This window comes from Acanthochromis polyacanthus, chromosome 22, assembly GCF_021347895.1.
Source record: "Acanthochromis polyacanthus isolate Apoly-LR-REF ecotype Palm Island chromosome 22, KAUST_Apoly_ChrSc, whole genome shotgun sequence".
NCBI classification, from domain to species: domain Eukaryota; kingdom Metazoa; phylum Chordata; class Actinopteri; family Pomacentridae; genus Acanthochromis; species Acanthochromis polyacanthus.
Window position 1 is genome coordinate 25,800,571 of NC_067134.1, and position 14,087 is coordinate 25,814,657.

Here is a 14,087-nt window from a genome sequence, read left to right on the forward strand (position 1 = left end):
TGTACTGACTTGTACAGGTCTGGCTGCGGTTGTTCGCATTCTATCGTGGCGTGGATCGAGTCCACCTCCTTCTCCTCGTTGTACGCTTTGGTGTCCTGAACTGCATAGTATGTCTGGGTCAGAGGAAGGGAGAGTACACAGAGGAGGAGGAGCGAATCAGAGAAAGAGAAAGGGGGGGAGGTGGAGAGGAAGCATTTGTGGTGGTGAGACGATGGTAAATGGGGTAGATGGGAAAACAGACAGATTGATGTAGAAAAAAAACACAAACCACAGCTAAATGACTCGTATACATTCACCTTTCTGACGCTTGAAACAGCTCAAGTTATCATTTATTGTGCATTATTTAAAACAATATAATGCACACTGCATGTTTTATGAGCTATTTTTTCCATATGAAGAGAAATTATTCCATTTTTGCCAGCATTTTTAACATCAACAAGCTTTATTCTCCATTTCTAGTGGATTTATAAGGGCTTTCCATGAAACAATGTAAAATTAAACGTGCAGTGGCATTATTCTGCCGCAAAAGTAAAAATTCACACATAAAAAAATAGATAAATTAACTTCATCCAACGTACTTTGTGGCTGCTCTCTCCATCCAGACTGGCTGTAGTAACGTAACACGTCCCGTCGTCCCGAGACGAGGACAGAAGGATGAGATCGCAGGGAAAACTCTCGTCTTCTTTCACTAAGACGACGTCTCCGACCTGAGACACAAACAGAAGACAAATTCTAATTTTATCGTATTTTAGTTTAGTCGAATGGAATGATATCTGAATCAATTATACTTCAGAAATGACAAAAAAACAAAACAAAATATTCCAACGATGAGATGCATAACGACAAAAGAAAGAAACAAAATGACACAAATAAAAAAGGGGCATAAAAAGTTACAAAGCGACAAAAAAATGGACACAAACGAGACAAAAATTGACAAAAGCGAGAAACAAAATGACTCAAAATGAGACGAATGACGCGAACCAATAAAAAAAGGACATAAAACGTTACAAAGTGACAAAAAAAATGGACACAAACGAGACAAAAAATGACAAAAGCCAGAAACAAAATGACTCAAAATGAGACAAATGACACGAACCAATTAAAAAAAGGGACAAAAACGTTACAAAGCGACAAAAAAATGGACACAAACGAGACAAAAAATGACAAAAGCAAGAAAAAAACGACAAAAACGAGAACCAAAACAATGAATAAAGCAAAACACAAAATGACAAAAATGAGACAAAAAAACTCAAGCGAGACGTAAAGGAAGCACAAAACGACAAAAATGTGAAACAAACAATAAAAGTCTGACAAAAAAACAAGACAAAATACTCCAAAAATTAGACACAAATGACAAAGGAACAATTAGTATTTTACTTTATGATCAAAACAACTTGTCATGGTCTAGAAATTATTTTAAATTTATAGTTTTACTAATGTACAATCTGCAGTTAATGTCTTCTCTGTAATTTTTACCATTTGAGGGCCAGATTGGACCCTCTGGAGGGCCGGTTTTGGCCCGCGGGCCGCATGTTTGACACCTCTGCCTTTAAGCACCAATTTCTGCAGTAGTTAGCAGGGCTTTGGCTGAGATTATAAAATAACTCGAGGTGGAAAACAACTGTACCACATCTAAAAAACACAAACCTCAGCATCTTCAAGGGATGGCACTAATTGCACTCTTTCCTCGTATTGCTAATGCACTTTCTACTAATGCAGATTACCTAACGAGCTTACCTTGTGCTTCCCAAAGCTTTCAAGTTCATCCAGTGGCTATAAACTTTTATTCTCTTCTCTTAAAAGTCTCAAACCCTCCTTTATCTGTTATTTTAACCGTATTTCACCCTCGTGTTGTTGCGTAACACACATTACTATCACAGTTTTTCAAGCTAAATTGCCCTCACATGTTGTCAAGCACAGAGCCTAATAGCAGAAAAATCCCATGAGCCAATAAAACAAACACACCAAAGCTCTGTTGGTGTAATTTGGAGTGGGAGTGATTTATCTGTTGACACACACATACCCTGAGCTTGCGGCTTTGTTTTCGAACCACTTTCCCGTGCTGCACCACGTGTACGGGACATTTGTTGACAGCGTTGTCTGCTTTGTGTCTCAACCAGTCCTCATAACCCTGAGAGGAAGAGAAAAGACGGAGATGAAGCAGCGATAACATGTCTGTCAATGTCCGTAAAGCTACCCTGAAGTGAGATCAACCAAAGAAAGCCTTCCAGTCTCACCTGTTTGATGGCGGTGACGGTGATGACGAAGAAGAGCGGCAGTCCGCTGGTGATCGGACTGGTGGGAGTGTCGATTATCAGCTGAAGTGACACATAAAAAGACAGATTTAGGGCAAGAGCATGTATCACAATGACATACAGCTGACATAAAACTCGTCGAAAACGACAAGAAAATTCTCCAAAAGGATTTTAAAAATTGTCCAAAATTACTTGAAACTGATCAATAATTATGAAAAATGAGACCAGAATGACATGAAATTTGTCCTAAATGACTTGAAAATTATCACAAAGACACAAAAATGATCCAAAGTGATGAGAAAAGATCCAAGCTGACATAAAACTTGTTGGAATTGACTTAAAACTTGTCGGGGTCAAGCACATGGGATATATCTTGCATACACTTTTATTAAAAGTAGAAAAAAATAATGTTTTTATGTTCATTGTGATCATGTCTTTACAAATTCCATCATTATTTATTATGGAAACAATCCTTTATTAATAAAAAAATGACTTGATATCACTAAAATGGCAATTCAGTAATTGTCCCAATTTAATAACAACCACCTTCTAATTAGCTAAACAAAATAAAATGAGCTGATTCAAAAATAACTTTGTCGTTTTCTGTCTTGTTTTGTCATTTTGTGTCTAGGTTTTGTCATTCTGTGTCTTGTTTTGTCATTTTGTGTCTAGATTTTGTCATTTTGTGTCTCGTTTTGTCACTTTGTGTCTCGTTTTGCCACTTTGTGTCTCGTTTTGTCACTTTCTGTCTTGTTTTTGTCATTCTGTGTCTCGTTTTTGTCGCTTCGTGTCTCGTCTTTTTCACTTTGTGTCAAGCTTTTGTCATTTTCTTTCTCGTTTTGTCACTTTGTGTCTAGGTTTTGTCATTTTGTGTCTCAGTTTTTAATTTATAAATGATATATATTGACCCCACAGTTCTTTTCATTACTTTGAATGACAGCTACATTCACCAAATCCTCCACCAAACCAAGAACAATCCAGAAAATAGTCAGATGTGGTGAGATATTTCCCCATTATGGTTGAACTTCTGTCTTTATTCTGTATCCATTAACAGGGTATTAAACTAAATGTGAAGAGATGCATCGGCGTAACAGGAAAACTCTTTTACCTGAACCAGAAATATGATGAGAAAGTAGAAGTTGGCGACTCTCCTGAACTGCTCAAACATATTCTTGGGGATGAAGTTCCAAAATGTGTACTGAAAACAGGAGATGGTTCACTCAAACGACAGCCTTCCATGTCAAATCCAAAGAAATCGCATAATATGAAGCTTATTTCTGGTTTCAAATTGGCCACGTGTGCAAAAACAAAACAGGATGATGCTTCTTTGTCCAAACACAGGCGTCAAACACTAAAAGGATTTGCGATGAAGAGACAAACAGCAGCTTTTCAACCGATATTACTGTCACAATAAATGGATATGCCGATACAAATATGGGTGTATTGTTAACCGCAGCCATGAAAAGCGTTTTACAAAACTGGAAAGAGCACAGACTGATCAATAAACCATCGTCTAAAGTGGCTAAACGGATCACTGAAATGTAAAATACAAAATCCATTAAATCACTCGCTATCAAGCTGCCTTTCCAACACAAGAACTATTTACCCACACGTTAAAAAAAAAAACAAGCTGGAATAATCGGTGAATTCTAAGCCCCATGCTCTTGTATCTTAGCAGAATGTATGATGCATGTGTGCTTTCGCTGACCTTAGAGGAGACGATTCTGTTGTCGGGAAACCTCTGCTGTATGAAGGCCTCGGTTCCCGGAGGAGGCTCCTTATGCCCGATGTAAATCGTCCTGCTGTCCACCCAGTTCTCCTCACCGACACACTGCAGGGAAACGACAAAAGCGCAGGGAAAGTTTAGAGATTCGTGGTTAATGTAACGCCACACTGGAAAAAATGCTCCTCTCAAAACAATTAAAAAAAACTTATTTAAAGGAACGTTTACCTTGAAATAAGTGAAAAAATCTGCCAAAAGAACAAGTGCAAAATGGCTTGGTAAGATTTCTTGAAATAAGATGTGATATCTAGAATATTGAGATCGTAAAATTAGCTGGGAAAGCTTATTTTAAGCTCTATTTTAACAGGATTGTAAAGCTTAGACATCCTTAAACCCTCCTGTTGTCTTCGTTTGCGGCACCAAAAAATATTGTTTCCATGTCTGAAAAAAAATCCAAATAATTCAGCACAAAAATTCCCCAAATTTATAAAAAATTTGCAAAATCTTCAGGAAGAAAATTCTGTAAAAGTTTCCCTTAAACGTTTTATTTTTAAGAAAACAATCCTCAAATTTGGAAGAAATAAAAATTAAAAATATATAAAAATTGTAAATATTTTCAAAAAATGAATAAAAACCTTCCAAAATATCTAGAATGATTACATTTTTATCAGTAAATCTTAAAAAAAATGTATCATTTGTAACATCAATTTTTTTGGTAACATTTCTTTTTTTTCTTCATCAAAAAATATTCAAAAATTTCCCAAAAAATGTTAATAATGTGGAAGTTTTCAGATTGTAAAATGGGTCCATTTTGACCCCCAGGAGGGTTAAAGCAAGATAATTTCAAGATTATTTGACTTAACAAGACATTTAAGATGCATTGTCTTCAAATAAGTCGCTCCATCTTGCTGAAGTGTCTCTTGTTGTGAATTTATCTTAAATCAAGTGGGATGAGACTTTTTGACTAAAAATAAAACAAACAGACTTGGTAAGATTTTGAGTTTTTGCAGTGCATGTCATATCATATTTTGGATTGACACTTCTGAATCCATCTGTAATGATTTAGCAACAGAAAACGCACGAGACGCGCTGAAACGGAGGATTACAATGAACGAGTAAATTCTCCCCGATGAATGAGAGCTTTTGTTGACTTGCACGTGACTCAGACTGGAATGCAGAAAACACACACACCCACACACACTGCCTGATAACACACCTGGAATCGACCTCTGTGAATCTCCGCTGCTCTTTTGACATCTTTCTGGGGTTATTTTGCGTGTCTCCGGGGTGGAAAACACCCTAAAGTAGTTCACATCTTTATACGTTTTCTCCTTTCATCCAGCAGAGTTACAACTAGTGAAGCACTGGACATGCTATAATGGTCCTGTGGAGACTGAAAATGCGTAATATTAACATTTAATTGGGTTATAGCAATGCCGTTGTCTCCAGTTTGAGTGCAGATGAATTATTTATGTATAATTCTGTATGAATACGTTTACTGCACGGGATTTTTGTACCCGTGTCCTGAAATAATCCGGGACAATTTCGCCCTTTAGAGACTCTTTTAAACGCCCTCAAGTTGGGCTGATGGTATATTTAAGACTGCGATGCTTCTTATTATCAAGTCTGGTTTATTTTCCTCTCTGTCTCTGTTGCCATGGAAACAATGCCTGGAAACGTTTATTGCAAACGGCTCCTTTTTGGCAAGAAGGTGGAGAAATAATTTGTGAAAGTTAGCTCCCAGTGACTGTTTTTGAATAGGAAACCCTCAGAAAATGACTTGAAATTAGTTAAAAATGGCAATTTTGTTTTAGTTATTACAAACAATTTGACTACATCCTAATATGATGACGAGTTTCATGCTGCTAAATCGTCCCAAACTTTGTCAAAATGTCCTGACACTGAATGGCCAAAAATTAAAATTAAAATCCTAGAAATTTCTGTGTCTTGAGAGCAACTTTTGATGCTCAGATAGCAACATTTAGCAAGTCAGAAATGGTGACAATACCAAATATAAACTCTCCTTTACCCCATTTTCTGCTCGGTTATTTAATAAAAAAGACAACTGCGCTAGACTGAGGAGGCTGTTGTGTGAAAACATTCCAGCTAAACACAAAAAATTCAAGTCAGACATGTGGGCTTAATGTATTTCCTTTAGGACTGGACATGCATGGGAAACAGTCTCCATTTAGAAAGCACACACGACTCAGTCTCTAATTTTTTGTTGCTTTGTTTCTCGTTTGTGTCATTTTACGCCTCGTTTTTGTCGTTTTGTGTCACTTTACGCCTCGTTTTTGTCGTTTTGTGTCACTTTATGCCTCGTATTTCTCGTTTTGTGTCATTTTTCGACTCGTTTTTGTTGTTTTGTGTCATTCTATGCCTCGTTTTTCTCGTGTCATTTTACGCCTCGTTTTTGTTGTTTTGTGTCATTTTATGCCTCATTTTTCTCGTTTTGTGTCATTTTACACCTCGTTTTTGACGTTTTGTGTCATTTTATGCCTCGTTTTTCTCGTGTCATTTTACGCCTCGTTTTTGTTGTTTTGTGTCATTTTATGCCTCATTTTTCTCGTTTTTGTCGTTTTGTGTCATTTTACGCCTCGTTTTTCTCGCTTTGTGTCATTTTATCCCTCGTTTTTCTCGTTTTGTGTCATTTTATGCCTCGTTTTTGTCGTTTTGTGCAATTTTTTTCACTCGTTTCTGTCGTTTGTGGTCATGGTCCGGAAATCATTTTAAGTTTACAGTTTTGCAAATTCACACTCTGCAGTTAATGTCCTCTCTGTGATTTCTACGCTTGTCTAAGTCGTCCCGAGGGCTGGATTGGACCCACTGGCGGACCGCTTTTGGCCCGCGGGCCGCATGTTTGACACCCCTGCTCTAGAGGGCATTCATGCTGCAGCAGACAGCACCTGATCACTTTGACCTGTGCTAATCAGAATCAAGGGAGGACTAGACGAGACAACTGGAATCAAACACACTCCTAATCCTCTCTTCTGTGCCTCCCTCTCGCTTTCTCTTTCATCCACGAGACGTTCTCTGTACATATCAGCTACAGAAACCACAACAAAAGAACTCGGAGTGCTGTTTAATTTATCTCCACATAGTCCGTCTGCAAACACATACGTTCACGCACGCTAACGAGAGGTGACAGTAATCTGTGGCTGGTGAATGAGATTGTCAAGAGGCTGCATGGCCCAGTTTCTTTACTCTCTCTGTGGCTATCACACACACAGATTACCTTGTTTAGGATGGGAGCTATTAATATCTCGTGACCTCCAATTATCTAAGTGAGAGTGCAGGAATGATTGATATGGAAAGTAGAGGAATAAATACTGGTGTCGCCTTGACTTGGCTGTATTCAGTCTGCACATGCCACGAGAGCAGCTGACATTCGTTGTTTGTGTGTCCCGTGCGTCCTACAAACAATCAGCTCCATCCATCGTATCAGAGGAGCACGGCGCTAACTCGCTGATATCTGATTTACAGTGAAGCAGGAGATGAAAACCAGATAGCATGAAGAGCCTGCCAAGTCCGTCGCCCACACAGTGTAGCTGTTCCTCCTCTCCCACCTGCCTGCTCCGTCTGCTTCACCCAGCACATTTCTCACACGCTTCCTGTTGTCGTCTGCACACGGAAGACGGCCGCGTACACATGAATGTATCTGAGGCTCAGGACTTTACGTCTCCTGTACATCCACAGCTAAAAAAAAGTGAGCAATTTGTCCCATTGTGGTTTGATATTCAGTCACTGCAGGCTTGTTACTGGATATCATAACCGACACATTATAAAGACAAAGTTACATAAATTACACTCAGTAGGAGATGGATTTTTTTAACCATCATTAGTTGGTTAAACTGGTGGCCCACTATTCTGATAATCACACTAAATTTCTGTTTCGCTTCTGTTCATCCTCCTTGGCAGTTACACCATAACCCTGTAAAAACCCACTGTTGCAGAAATACATCAGTGTAGTTTTTTTTTAATTATATGTGTGTGTGTATATATATATATATATATATATATATATATATATATATATATATATATAATTTTTGCTGTTTTTTCCACATTTGTTCTGTATTTTTTCTTTGTTGCATTTTTTAGTTTTATTTTTTGCATTTTTTTAATATTTGGGTTAATATATATATATATATATATATATATCAAAAAAGGCAATTCAAAAATGCAAAAAAGAAAACGAAAATATACGACAAATGCAGAAAAAATAGCAAAAATTATATATACAGTATATATATTTATATATATTTTTGCTACTTTTCATTTCTTAATTTTCTTTTTTGAGATATATACATATATATATATATATATATATATATATATATATATATATATATATATATGTGTGTATGTAAACATATAATTTTTCGTTTTTATTTTTTATTTATTTATTCTTTTGAGGTGTTTTTTTTGATAATTTTCTTCTATATCCGAGTTTATTTTTTGAGGAAAAAGAAGAAGAAAATGAGCAACACACACACACACACACACACACACACACACACACACACACACACACACACACACACACACACACACACACATACACGTTTGTACTTCTATCTTAGTGAGGACATCCATAGGCGTAATGCATTTCCTAGAGCCTTACCCTAACCTTAACCATCACAACTGATCGCCTAAACTTAATCCTTACCCTAACCCTAACCAAACCTCAATTCATACCTGTTCTCTAAAAACAAGTCTTCACCCTCAAACATGGCTGTTTCAAAGTGAGGACCGGCCAAAATGTCCTCACTTTGTAAAAATGTCCTCACTTTGATAGTTAAATGCAGAAAATGGTACTCACCATGTAGCAAGTACAAGAACACACACACACACACACACACACACATATTCTTTTTTGGGGTTTTTTTGCTCTTTTTTTTGTTGTTGCTGCAGGCCTACAAATCGCCTGGTCTTTAGGATGCAAGACAGAAAAGTCAAAAAATGTATAAAGACAATAGTACAGCAGCCAAAATGTGCAAACCAGTTTTTGAATTAGGATTCAGTCCTGGGGTAAAGATAAACCATGAAATCCAAATTACAAGCCAACTTTGGCGTGTTCTTGTAAACAAAAAAGCTACATTCAGTGTTCCTCATGACAAGTTGAGTGCATTTACATCCACATTATTGGAAAAATCTGCATATTGTAATCTTAAGTTACATCATTTTCGTTAAAATTTTGTTGTTGCCAGCCTGTTTCCCTGCTTCCAGTCTTTATGTTAACCTAATTGCTCCCCGGCTGCATTACACACTGATCACAATGAATGTTGAACATAATTTCCACGTAATGAGTTTGTATGGAGATGATGATTATGGATGTGTGTTGACCGGCATCGTTGGGAGACAGTGAGTTTGAACAGATGGCACTAAACGAGAATCGGCGGGCCTCCTCTCTCGCTGTCCATTTTGCCCGTAATGCAGCTTTATTGGTTTTCTCACCTCTTTCCTCTCCATCCCTCACCGCAACCTGGATGGCCTCTAAGCCGACAATCTACCTCCTATCGATTACGTTTAGCTTTCATCCGGATTTCAGCTTTTCACGTGAAAGCCTGTCTGCGTTTAATCAAATAAAACGGCATCTTTCCAAAATAAAAGCCGGGCTTATAAAATAAAAGCGCGCCGTATCATCCCGGGGCCTTCGGCTTTTGGATGTAACGAGACACTTCGGGCTATTCTGGACCTTGATAATCACTTTTAGTGCCGTTTCATGTTTCAGGACGTGGCGGGTTTCAGGGGTGTATTTATAGTCGGAAGGGAAACATTTGTGGTCAGGAGAGAAGGATGGAGGAGAGCTCGCTGGCTTTGTTTCTGTCTCTCTCACTCAGCGCTTGCATCACTTTCCTTGAAGCCCGGTTGGTGGAAAGCGACGGGAAACCTTCCGGGGATCAGACGAATACATCCCTGAAACATCAAACATGTATGAGAGCACGCGTACACGGACAAGTCTCACATGTCAACTATGTGTGTTTTAATCCACTGTATATCTTTACTACATCAGAAACATGAGGTAAATCCTCCAAACTTAACCGCCATCGGGGTTATCTTAGCTTTTAGATGTGCGTTGAGAACCAGGATGTGTGCACAGGTGCTTCTGTGTGTCCTTTTGTGTGTTTGAAGAAGTGAAACTAACGCTATAAATACAATCTTATCATGTATTATCTTTTTTATAGATGGAAGTTTAACAGCTGGCTTTCCTGTGTTAAAATAGATTTAAAAAATGTACTTTAAAGCCCAAATTTTCAGTTGTTTTCATAACTGGTGAATGAAAACACCAGTCACTTTTGGGACAAATAGGAAGTTTAATGTCTAAAATATTAAGCAGTCTCTCTGTGCACTAACTTAAAGTTCCACCTAAAGATAGTTATGGCTGCAAGTAATAAAGAAACGCTTTCTTTAGAGCAGAGGGGTCAAACTCATCTTGGGCCACATTCAGCCAAATTTGATCTAAAGTGACCAGTAAAATCACAGCACAATAATCTATAAATAACCACAACTCCACATTTTTTCCTTTGGTTTAGTGCAAAAAAGCACATTTTGAAAAATTTCACATTGAATGAATTATCTTTTTACAAAACATCATGAACAACCGGAAATTTCTTAAGAAAAATAATTAAAATTTTAACAACATATTATGCCGCAGGGTATTTATACATTACAACTTACAGATCACAGTTTATCTACAAAGGAACAAAACATTTAGTCACAGGTATCCGGAACTGAACGATATAGTATTTTAGTTTACTCTATGATCAAAACGACAAAAGTCAGACAAAAACACAACAAAATATGAACAAAAACGAGAAGCAAAATGACAAATGTGAGAAACAAAATGACCAAAAATTTGCCAAATGACACGAAACAAAAGAAAAAGAGACAAAAATTTGACAAAAAATGACAAAAACGAGAAACAAAACGACCAAAGACTAGACTAACGACACAAGCGAGATAAAAAAAACCCAGAAAACAACAAAAACGATACACAAAACAATGAATGAAGCAAAACAGAAAGTGAAAAAATAAGACAAAAAGCACAAGCGAGACAAAAAGGAAACATGAAACAACAAAAACAAGAAACAAAACGACAAAAACATGAGACAAACAACAAAAGTCTGACAAAAAAACAACAAACACAAGACAAAAACTAGACACAAAATGACAAAAGAACAACAAGCAATCTAGTATTTTACTTTCTGATCAAAACAACTTGTCATGGTCTAGAAATTATTTTAAATTTATAGTTTTACTAATTTACAATCTGCAGTTAATGTCTTCTCTGTAATTTTTACACTTTGAGGGCCAGATTGGACCCTCTGGAGGACCGCTTTTGGCCCGTGGGCCTCATGTTTGACACCCCTGATTTAGGGACATTTCTAAGACATAGAAAAAATGACTTGTACCTTCCCGCTACAGACAAAAGTGGATGAAACATTCATCGTTATTTTTCTTTGTCTTTCACCCTGAGAATCATAAAACAATCGCCAAACTTCAATGACACAATTTAAAAGCAAATGAAAGCCCTCAAAAAAAAATTATCTGAAAAAATTTGTCCCTGAATATATCATGTGTAGGACTTTAAATAGCAGTGAATTATGAACTTGAAACGGGAACAGAAAACATCCAGAAACAGTCCCTTGTAATCAGCTGTACCTGTGTATCTGCCTAGAAAGTGCCTAAAAATGCCAAAACAAAAAGATAACATGGACAAAAAAAAGCACCAAATCACTCCGTTTTCAAACGTCATATGTTTAAATCTAATTTAATCACACACTCTAATCCCCTCAGGACCGGAACTCGGCGTTAGAGAGCCAGAAACTGAAGCCCCACTGTGACCAGGAACAGAGGACCGTATTGTAAACAGGAAGAGTCCGACCCACCCACTCCCACAGAGGACACACTTCCTAAAATCCAGACCAGCAGAGACACAAAGGACAGACAGATTCAGGTACAGGACAGAGACATCACCAGTGGGTGTGACGTTGAGATGAAAGTTTGATCAAAGGACGGCAGAAAACTTTGAGGAATCTTTTTAATTTGCCATTTTGATTGAATTAGACGTACTTCTGTTTGCTTCTGTGTCCAAGGAGGAAATTCATTTCCACAGCCGGGAAAATGTGAATACACTCATGTAAATCCATCATCACGCTAGCACATGACTTCTAGATCAGCATTACAGAGACACACGCCAACACAATGTCACAGTAAATATGGACAACACTCGTGGAAATTAATTTTTGGTCACTCTCCTGTTTTTTTCATTCTTCTAAATGTCATGGTCGCATTTTTGTAAAGATCTTTATCCACACTGAACTCTTTCTTTTCTTGCTCTTATCACTTTTATTCACTGCAATTTTTTTTGCATTAAAAATAAATTATGATACTGCAAGTTATTTAAAAAAAAAAGTTTAATTTATTTGATTTTTCATTATAGAATTTACAAAAAAAATCTGAATTCAACGTGTACAATATTTCACAAAATAATGGGAAAAAAAAGGTTTTAAAAAGGTTTTTTGGTCAGTCTCATTTTTTTATTTTAAAAATCTCATTTCTACAGTAAAAATATTATTATATATAAATTATAAAAAATACAAAAATGGAAGTTTAATTTATTTGATTTCTCATTATAGAATTTACAAAAAAAATCTGAATTTAATGTGTACAATATTTCACAAAATAATCTAAAAAAAAGGCTTTAAAAAGGTTTTTTGGTCAGTCTCAATTTTTTTCTTTAAAATCTCATTTCTTCAGTAACAAAGTTATTATATATAAATTATAAAAAAATACAAAAATGGAAGTTTAATTTATTTGATTTTTCATTCTAGAATTTACAAAAAAAATCTGAATTCAACATGTAAAATATTTCACAAAATAATGTTTAAAAAAAGGCTTTAAAAAGGTTTTTTGATCGGTCTCAATTTTTTACTTTAAAATCTCATTTCTACAGTAAAAAAGTTACTATATATGAATTATAAAAAAATACAAAAATGGAAGTTTAATTTCTTAGATTTTTCATTGTACAATTTAAAAATAAACTGAATTCAACAAGTACAATATTTCACAAAATAATTTAAAAAAGGATTTTTGGTCACTCGTGTTTTTTTATCCTTTTAAATGTCATAATAGCATTTTTACAAAGATGTTTATCCACACTGAACTCTTCCTTTTCTTGGTCTGATCACATTTTTATTCACTGCAGGTTTATTTTTCACTGAAACATAAAATCCTGCACCTCGATGGAAGCTGCAAAGCCATGGCTAGAGATAAAAAAAAACTAAAAAAATCTGCTGACTGTGTCAAACTGCCTTCATAGTTCAGCCTCTGATCTAATAAACCAACGCCGTAAACGCTAAAAAAGCTGCGCCGGTTAAAATAGAAGCATCAAATTTAAAATCCCCTTATAATTGATTGATTATAAGTTCTGTTCTGTATAGGATGAAGTCTGGGGAAACCAGTTAGTGGACAAAACAAAGCTCCGATTCAGATAATTTTGCCTCGAGGAATTTAAGTAATCGAACAACTTGAGGAATCGTTTCAGCCCAAGTTCTGGCATTTGAATTAAAGGCAGCTTTAATTTTACAATCTAATGTCACTGTTTTCCAAAAGCTCTCTTTAGCCGTAGAACACCAAAAGCAGCATCTGATGTTTAGTGGAGTTTAATTAAAGTGACGTTTGAATTGAAAACCAGCTCAGTGTAGACTCCATATATTAAATGTATGATTGTGTACACGCATCATCTGCTCTGTGTGTATTCGTCCTGGATCCTTCCTCTATTCCCTTGTTCCTTTTCCTAATCTGAATCATGTGTCTAAGTTTAGAGGGTGCTGTATGTTGTACAGTTTGCTGGCTTGGTGTCGACGTACTAAAGTCCGTTCACAGCAAACAGCTTCAACGTTTAAGTCTCTGCAGTGACTATGACGCCTGGCGAGTAAAGATAACATTTACAGGAGCAAAGAGGAAATCGCTGCAAAACACACAAACTATTGTCTGTCTGTAGCTTTACAGGCTGAGACGTTGTTTCCGCTGATGACCAATCCCAAAGTATTTTATCTCCCGCTGCAACAGGATTCTGAAAACGAGCGGAAACAAAAGCTTCA

The 14,087-nt window shown here is 36.5% G+C and overlaps 1 protein-coding gene across 1 annotated transcript in view; it reads right to left on the reverse strand.

Annotated features, from left to right (window-relative positions):
- Positions 1–14,087, reverse strand: part of atp11a (ATPase phospholipid transporting 11A) — a 62,249-nt gene that overhangs the window by 22,884 nt on the left and 25,278 nt on the right. Inside the window, 6 exon segments of the mRNA XM_051943067.1 lie at positions 10–113; positions 579–707; positions 2,024–2,131; positions 2,238–2,318; positions 3,364–3,453; positions 3,964–4,086. Coding sequence (XP_051799027.1) covers positions 10–113; positions 579–707; positions 2,024–2,131; positions 2,238–2,318; positions 3,364–3,453; positions 3,964–4,086 — 635 coding nt within the window.